Genomic DNA, 9,225 nt, shown 5'->3' on the forward strand with positions numbered 1-9,225 from the left:
ACTCTCTCTCCTTCAAAAAAAAAAATTAAAAATTAAAAAAAAAAAAATACCCCAGTGAAGTCAAAGAAATGACTGCCAGGGTATCATAAAATAAACGATTTCCTTGCTCAATGTGTCTTTTCTTTTGTATTTAACTTATTATAGAAAATAGATTTTAGTGATCTGCAATTCCAGCTAGGGAGATGAAATTGAATGTAGGAGAGTTTCCTATTACTTTCAACTACTAGAAATTAGTGTAACCTAACTATACATCTCTGTACCACTATTATCTCTCTAGTAAGTAGGTAGTAGCATTTGCTTTAATTTTTCCCTATTTTGCTTATATAATGGACATGGGTTTATATTAAAAGGGTGAATAAACAGGAATTTAGGGAATAGTAAGTTACGGTGGATTGTATCTTGAGTAAAATTATCTTTTGAATTGGTAGGTCTTGTGAACTTGAAGCACTCCACAACTCCTTTTTTAAAAGTGGAGCCTTTTCTCCCAGGACACTATGAAGTTTTGGATTTAAAGCCAAATGGCAAAGTTGCCTCAGTGGAAATGGTCAAATATCATCACTGTAGAGACGAGCCGCTGCATGCACTCTATGACAATGTGGAGAAACTGTTCCCAGGTAATAAAGCAAATGCCCACCCACCTGTTCCCCACCTGTCTCCCCCAAAAGGGAAAAAAAAAGTGCTACTGTTTTGTCATTGGAACGGTTCAAATCAGAAGAGCTCTTGCCTATTTAATTTGGAGGTGGCACATTGGGATTTGGCACATTCCATCCTGGAGCAGATCGTGATTGACAGATGACTGTCTTCTGCGCTTCAGTAAATAATTCAGCTCAAGATTTTCTGGAATGTTGATTTGCTTTATGTGTTTATAGGTTTTGAGCTAGAAACTGTGAAGAGCAACCTCCGGATCCTTTTTGACAATGCCATTAGGAAACGCTTGATGACAGACAGAAGGATTGGCTGCCTTTTATCAGGTGAAGTCTGTTAGTTAAAAAGCCCAATTATATTTAGCACACATTTAAGTAAATGATTTGTAGCTGTCCCTGAGGTTTTGACTATAAAATATTTATGATTTTCTCTTCATTATAGAACAAGTGTTTTCTGTAAGCTGCATTTAATATTCATAGTAATAGAGCAGCTTCAGGTTACATTCTAATTATTTTGGTATGAGTGAGCTAATAAACATTCTTTAGAATTATGTATGAGGATTTTTGACCAATTCAAATACTGTAATCATTATGTCAGATTATGTGTTCGATTTTTCTGCAAGTTGATTTTCAGTTTATAAAACTTGGGGATTTAAAAATTTTTTTTAAGAATTTTATTAGCGATAGTGTGTGCAAGTGGGGGAGGGGCAGAAATGGGGAGAGAGAGAATCCCAAGCCAACTCCACACTGTCGAGCACAGAGCCCAAAGCGTGGGGCTCCATCTCACAACCCGTGAGATCATGACCTGAGCTGTAATTGAGAGTTGGACGCTTAACTGCCTGAGCCACCTCGGTGCCCCTAAAAGTTAAGCATTTTAAATGGTAAAACTCTAACCTTGGTGCTTACCAGAATTGCAAATTGTATCTGTTTTCTCTAAGCAAGCCACATAACCAGGGTACTTCCTGTCTTGCACACAGGGGGCTTAGATTCCAGTTTGGTTGCTGCCACCCTGTTGAAGCAGCTGAAAGAGGCTCAAGTACAGTACCCTCTCCAGACATTTGCGATTGGCATGGAAGACAGCACTGACTTACTAGCTGCTAGAAAGGTAAGACACCATCTCTGCTCATTATGTAATTGAGACAGACGTATTAGAATAAAAATCCAGCCAATAATTAATGATTCTGTACCTATGCTGTATTGACTCAGGTAATTGTTTTAAATTAAATGTATTAAAATAGAATGAAATGCCTTTTGACTATCAGCTGTGTCGTACACTGTCCTCTGGGTACTTCTATGAAAGCCATGCAATACTCATAAAAACCCTGTGATAGTAATTCTGTCTTTTTGAAAATAAGGGCATGGTACAGTGGTTACGACTGCGTGCTTTGGAGCTGACTGCCGGTTTTAACATGCAATTGCTCATTTATGTAATGGGAATGAAAGTATCTACTAGGGGATAGTTTCGAGGTGAAAATGATAGGATTTGATAGGAACATACAGGCTATGTTCTACCCGATGTGGTTTACGATTCATATATAAAGTGCATCAGATAGAACATTGCCTGTAGTAAGGATTTTGTAAATGTTAGCTCTTTTCATTTTTTTTTTTATAAAGTACTGTGTTTAGGATTATGGGTAAAGGGGACCTTGCACATACATATTCCGCGTTCAGGAGACTTTGTTCCTACTCTGGAAGACTTTACATGGAATGGAGGAGAAAGAGCTAGAGTGCAGTGCCAAATCAAGTTGATCAACGCTAAAAGCATCCAAAATAGCCAAAGAAAAAAGAATGAGGGGAAGGCATTTCCCTTACGAATAACATCCTGAATGTAATATAAACCATTGATGGAGGGCCAATAGGGGGCCGAGGTTAGAGCGGGACCATGTTGGACTAGAAAGGGAGGAAGTGGGTGAGGTAACTTAGGTGTGTTGGGCCCGGGGGAAAGGGGGGGTGGTGCACAGCTCACTGGAACAGTAGGTTGAAGTCTTAGAGTGGGAAGAGCTGATGGACTGTCTACAGCTTGGTCAAGTCAGGGCAGAGACTGGGGGAGGCCAGGAAACCTGACTGGGGGCTGTGTAGGTGGTGGTCTGGAGAATCATTTCCTCATAGTTTGCCTGATTTGTTTTTCACTATTACTAACTTATAGTGTGTTGTGAACTACTGTCATGTTTCATTTTCAAGGGCAGTTCTTATAACAAGTAACTATATGGATATTTTTTAAATTATCAGGTGGCAAATCATATTGGGAGTGAACACCATGAAGTCCTCTTCAATTCTGAGGAAGGAATTCAGGTCCTGGATGAAGTCATATTTTCCTTGGAAACTTACGATATTACAACAGTTCGTGCTTCAGTAGGTAAGGTATTTTATAGTATCAAAGATTTTTAATCCTGAAAAAAGTCTAAGGTTTAAAAGATTCTTTCAAACAACAGTTTAAAAAACACTACTTAAAAATGAATGCAAATAAAATTCCTAGGTCAGCAATATTTTAAGACCATTAAGAATCCCCTAATCTCTTCTGGAGTGAGAGGAATAAACACATAAACTCCTCCATTTATGGTGTCACTACAAACAGTCCTTACCATGGTTTGAAATGAACGATTTTCGACTTTATGATGGTGTGAAAGCAATACACATTCAGTAGAAACCATATTTTGACCTTTGAATTTGGATCTTTTACTGGGCTAGTGCCACGCAGAGGATTCTCCCTCTCTCCCTCCCTTCTCTCCCTTTCCCCCTCCCCTTCTCTCCTTCTCCCCCTTTTTTCTCCCTCTCCCGCTCTGTCTCTATCTCCATGCTGGGTAGTTGAGCTGCAGCTCCCAGTCAGCCAAGTGAACACAAGGTTGAACAACCGAAACACTTAAAACCATTCTGGACCCATCCACCCATTCTGGTTTGTACTCTTAGTACAGCATCAGTAAATTACATGAGATGCTCAATGCACTATTCATTACAAAGTAGGCTTTGTGTTAGGTGGTCTGCCCACTGTAGGCTAATGTAAGTGTTCTGAGCACATTCGAGGTGTAGGCTAGGCTAAGCTATGCCGTTCAGTAGGTTAGGTGAATTAAATGCATTTTTGATGGTATTTTCAACTTAAGTGGTTTATCAGGACATAAGTCGAGGAAGTTGTGTATTTATATTTCTCCAAAGAATAGATGTGTATTTTCTGCACTCCTCACCCCCCAGGTTTTCTGCATATAGTTTCTTCGGCTATACAAAGAAATAGGTCTGTGTTGTAACTAATTTATGTAAGGAATACTCATTGTATATATACTTCAGTAACTGTTCCATCCTATGACTTATCAATCAATAATTATTACTGCCCAGCAAGCAATGCTAGTCTTTTTCTGTGGATATATGCCAAGATCAGAAGCATATTCCAATGTTGTTGAGTCTCTAATGTGCTACTGGCTGAGATATGTCTCTTTAAGAGACTCAGAATCCATGTGATAAGCCCCCGTTGTAAAGTTTAGGGCATGAGAATGTTACCACAGGGGTGATACTGCCCTCAAGAGAACAAAATTCGTTCTTGGAGTATAAAAAAATCTTCAGGATACAGTGGCCTACGGGTCTCCAAAGGGCCACAGTATATAAACATTTATAGTATATATCTGGTACTCCTGTTTCATTGAAAAGGCAATTAGGAAAAAATGTCTAAAAAGTCTTCCTAAAATGATAGAGAACAAATACAGGTTTACAGAGATTTGCGGCCGTAACCAATGGCTGTCTTTTAATAGCATACACAGTATTCTTAACCATCTGTGAAATTTGGTGGGGAGTGTTAGGAAAGAAAAACCTAAACTACCAAAACTCCCAACTTTTATTATTTTTGTATGATGACAGTGGATTGAAAGTTAGGAATTTGTTTTAGAAATTTGTCATTGTTCAGTTTGTCAAAGTTTTAAGGTGGGTATTCTTGGTCTAAAAGCAGAACAATTTTAAAACCTGTGTATAAAGTTGTGGAAGGAGGAGCACCTGTGTGGCTCAGTCAGTTGACCATCTGACTTCGGCTCAGGCGATGATCTCACGGTTCGTGGGTTCGAGCCCTGCCTCGGGCTCTGTGCTGACAGCTCAGAGCCTGGAGCCTGTTTCAGATCCTGGGTCTCTCTCTGCCCCTCTCAAAAGTAAATAAATGTTTTTAAAAAATTTAGAAATATATAAGTAAATAAAATTGTGGAATGGTTTTGGGCTATCTCATTGGATTTCATTGCAACCATACAACTTCTGGGTTAAGTACATAAAAATTGACTTATAGAAAAAAGCTCATTATTTTGGAAACTACATTATATAATACATAGTTCAAATCTAAGTAAAACTTTGTTGTTTCCAAAAGCCAAACATGAGTTATTTTTGGTGGACAGTTGTGTTGACATCAACAATTTCTGTCTGTCTGTTAAGGTATGTACTTAATCTCCAAGTATATTCGGAAGAACACAGATAGCGTGGTGATCTTCTCTGGAGAAGGTTCAGATGAGCTTACGCAGGGTTACATATATTTCCACAAGGTAAGCTTTCTGACATGGAGAGATACTGGTGCTGTGTGAAGAAAAGTGGTTTGTTTGCTATCGTCTGTCTGAACACTTGAGTATATCTGGTGATGTGTGATGTATGTGAGGAAACCGGATAGTGTCTGCTTTGTACTTCTCTGGGGCAAAGAAAGACGTCTTAACAGTGTCAGGTAATCTCCATTTTCAGAACTGGGTAAGCATGACAGTCGTGTTTCTGACCTCTCTGAATCCCCTGTGGTGGCACGATTATCCCCAGGGGGTCCATTTTATCGTCCGAGACTACCGGTTTGGTGTGAAGGCAGGCCTGTTTTAGCAAGCAGGGACTCCCTTCCCCAAACTTTGTCTAGCTTTTTGTCTTACCCCCGTTAGAGCAGGAATACAGGAAAGAGAAATAAATGCTGTTCTGTGTGCACAAAGCAAAGCTGTTGGTGTATTTGTAACGTTACCTTTCTGTTTATAAAACAGGCTCCTTCTCCTGAAAAAGCCGAGGAGGAGAGTGAGAGGCTTCTGAAGGAACTCTACTTGTTCGACGTTCTCCGGGCAGATCGCACTACTGCTGCCCACGGGTAACTCAGTAGTTTGAGAAGCCATTGTCAAGACAGCTCAAAAATCAAAAAGCTCAGTGGCCAGTTCTTTTTTTCAGTTGATGATACATTTGTGCAAAGTAGGCCTTTTTTTTTGAGAGAGAAGGAGAGAGAGAAAGAGGGAATGGTACATGTGAGCAGGGGACGGGGAGAAAGGGAATGAATCTTAAGCAGGCTCCACTGCCAGCACAGAGCCCAGCTTGGGGCCTGATCTCACAATGGTAAGATCATGACCTGAGCCAAAATCGAGTCAGACGCTTAACCCACTGAACCACCCAGGCGCCCCATGACATAGGACTTCTAGAGAAAACAAAGCTAGTCTCAAAGCCCTGTTGTGGCGCTGGTGAGGCAACTGTAGGTTGTTTTAGATGGACTTTCTGTCTTTAAAGCACAGCCACACTCTGCTGCTGTCAGAACAACCGAAAGGGAAGGCAGATGCTGCTCTTCTTAAGACTTTTTAAGAGAAGTGAAGATGATGCGGCCCCTGTAACTAGTGCTGAGTGCCTGCCGTGCCTGTCTGACACGGTGGCGACCTGCATAGGCCCAGGGCAATGAAGAGACGAGAGGTTTGATTAGATTATAAACAGGTTTCTGTATTATTTCTGGTTGCCTGATGTGTTCTCTTTATAGTCATGTTGGTGAATCCAGGACTCTTACTGTAGGTGATAAACCATATTACATATGTTAGTTGCTTCTACTAAATCACACTTAGATTAGAAAATAATCAGATATGGTGTGGAGAATGAACAGAATCCTATCCATTTGTCTTAACCAGAGTCACCAGGATTCAGGAAACACGATGTGGCCTTTGATGAAACCCTCTGGGACAGCTGTATATACTGTATGTTGTATGTAAATCATTCAGTAGTAAACAATTTTGAATTATGTAGTTTTTAATAGGACAAGAGATGGTCTCACCTAGAAAAAACTTTGAGTCAGAAAGGTATAGGAAAAGTACATTCTTAATGATCCGGTCACTTATGATTCTTACCATTTTCTGCTTTGTGAGATGTGCATTTAATGGTTCATGGAAGGGAAGGTAAAATTATTGTCAGTTTGTTTCACTCTCTAGATGAGGTAATACGTGTTGTTCGGATTGAAGATTTTTGTCCTGCAGCAGTGGACGACAGTCAGGAGGACTATAAATGACTTTTAACATTACTGAGAGGCCAGTTGGATGGCTAAGAAATGCTCAAGGAGAAACTAAATGGACAGGTACTAAATATCCACTTTGATTTAGATGTTTCTTTTCCCTTTAAGCCTTGAATTGCGCGTCCCTTTCCTGGATCATCGATTTTCTTCCTATTATTTGTCTCTGCCCCCAGATATGAGAATTCCTAAGGTAGGTGAACTGATTCAAGATGAATACTGTCCCTTGCTATTAAACATATTTGGAATTTTTACTGCCATTCCTTTGTTTTCATGTCAGAATGGGATAGAAAAACATCTCCTGAGGGAGACATTTGAGGACTCCAATCTGCTACCTAAAGACATTCTCTGGCGGCCAAAAGAAGCCTTCAGCGATGGAATAACCTCCGTTAAGAATTCCTGGTTTAGGATTTTACAGGAATATATTGAACATCAGGTACAAGGTCTTTAAAAATACTTTCTGGCATGGGACAATCTGGATGTAGAATGGTAATCATTGCTCATTTTGTATTTAGTTTAAATGTTTTGTGTCTATAGGAGAAATTTCCTGTAAATGATAGTTTTATAAGAATTTTATAAGATTTGGGGCACCTGGGTGGCTCAGTCAGTTAAGCATCTGACTCTTGGTTTCAGCTCAGGTCATGATCTCATAGTTTGTGAGTTCAAACCCCGCATCAGGCTCTGTACTGACAGTGCAGAACCTGTTTCGGATTCTGTCTCTTCTCTCTTCTGCCTCTCCCCTGCTCGTGTGCTTTCTCTCTCTCTCTCAAAATAAACAGAAAGAAAAGAATTTAAGATTTAAGTAGCATGAAGGATTATATAGTAGCATTAAAACTGAAAGAGCAAGAGAGGAGACTTACCAATCATCACTGACCTTCATTCAAGTACCTGCTGGGTGCCAGATTATTAGGCATAAAACACTCAGAACCACCCTGTATTACAATTATTCCCAAAAATGTTCCTTAAAAGTTGCTACAGCTGTGCCTCTGATGGGATTTTAGCATTTTCTAAGTGATGGGTGATTCAAAGGTCTTTTGCACAATTTACAGTCATGCTTTTTTTCTTCCAATTTTTTAATCTTTATTTTTGAGAGACAGAACATGAGCAGGGAAGGGTAGAGAGAGAGGGAGACACGTATCTGAAGCAGGTCGAGCTGTCAGCACAGAGCCTCACGCAGGGTTCGAACTCACGAGCTGTGAGATCACAATCATGCTTTTTCTATCTTTTGTTGTTGCGAAGCCACATTAAATGCAAGTGTTTCTATGCCACTTAAAAAAGTCGTTTTGCTTTTATATTCTTACAGGTTGATGATACAATGATGGCAACTGCAGCCCAAAAATTTCCCTTCAATACTCCTAAAACTAAGGAAGGCTACTACTACCGTCAGATCTTTGAGCGCCACTACCCAGGCCGGGCGGACTGGCTGACCCACTACTGGATGCCCAGGTGGATCAATGCCACAGACCCTTCCGCCCGCACACTGGCCCATTACAAGTCAGCCGCCAAAGCATAGGTGCCGTCTGAGCAATCCCGTGAAAGGAAACATTCCCGCTGTGAAGAGTTAGGGGGCTTGGAGGCAGGAGGAGTAGCAGTGAGCATCAACCACCCAGGCTTGTTGGGCATGGAAAAAATAAAAGTCTTAAGTAAGTCTGACACGGTGCTGTAATCGTTTATATTCATAGAGCCCCTTCCTTAGAGGCAGCTACACTCTGAGCAGCTTTGACTGTACCCCAGTAAGATAGAGAGTGAGCTTAGGACAGGGCGCAGCAGTCTGGCATTTGCACGAACTCACAGGCACCGTCCTGGCTGCGTTAGAAGATTTGGGCCTGTGCCTTTCCAGTCCTTGCCTCCTCTTAGTGTGGCCTTCTCATGGCTTCCCTCTCTGTTCTTTCTGTGCTCACAGCAGCTGGAGAGGCAGGCTCTGTGGCGCCGAGTCCACTGTAGATGTCTGTGACAGCGCTACCTTGTAAGACCGTAATTCTTACTTTCATTTTCCCAGTGGAGCCAACACCTCTTCTGGAACTACTGTTCTAGATCTGAGATCAGCAGACTCTTAGGGATGGTCAGTTTCATAGACTTTGCAGACCTCTGTTGGAACTGGGTGAAAGCAGCCGTAGACAACATGCAAACACGTGGGCAGGACTGTGTTCTACTCAGAGTTTATAAAAACCGGCAGCGGGCTGGATTTGGGCAGTGGGCCGTAGTTTAGAGAGCCCTGTTGTAGAGAAACAACTCAAGCCAAGCATTTCTGATAAAAGGAAAAAGTTTTCTAAATACCCAAGTGGGAAAAGAACAAGGAAACAGTCAATGAGCAAGTAGAAGAATCTTGTTTGAATGCTC

At 41.0% G+C, this 9,225-nt stretch overlaps 1 protein-coding gene across 4 annotated transcripts in view; it reads left to right on the forward strand.

Moving 5' to 3' along the window:
- ASNS (asparagine synthetase (glutamine-hydrolyzing)) overlaps positions 1 to 8,538 on the forward strand; it is a 16,097-nt gene extending 7,559 nt beyond the window's left edge. For all 4 annotated transcript variants that reach the window (XM_077765355.1, XM_077765354.1, XM_077765356.1 and 1 more), the window contains 9 exons: positions 429 to 614; positions 870 to 971; positions 1,622 to 1,749; positions 2,874 to 3,000; positions 5,043 to 5,149; positions 5,618 to 5,718; positions 6,997 to 7,078; positions 7,166 to 7,321; positions 8,189 to 8,538. In XM_077765355.1, coding sequence (XP_077621481.1) covers positions 429 to 614; positions 870 to 971; positions 1,622 to 1,749; positions 2,874 to 3,000; positions 5,043 to 5,149; positions 5,618 to 5,718; positions 6,997 to 7,078; positions 7,166 to 7,321; positions 8,189 to 8,398 — 1,199 coding nt within the window. In that variant the 3' untranslated portion in view covers positions 8,399 to 8,538. The remainder of the gene's footprint in view (positions 1 to 428; positions 615 to 869; positions 972 to 1,621; positions 1,750 to 2,873; positions 3,001 to 5,042; positions 5,150 to 5,617; positions 5,719 to 6,996; positions 7,079 to 7,165; positions 7,322 to 8,188) is intronic.
- Positions 8,539 to 9,225: the final 687 nt, after the last annotated feature.

This window comes from Crocuta crocuta, unplaced genomic scaffold (genome assembly GCF_008692635.1).
Source record: "Crocuta crocuta isolate KB4526 unplaced genomic scaffold, BGI_CrCroc_1.0 scaffold14, whole genome shotgun sequence".
In the NCBI taxonomy this organism is placed as follows: Eukaryota; Metazoa; Chordata; class Mammalia; order Carnivora; family Hyaenidae; genus Crocuta; species Crocuta crocuta.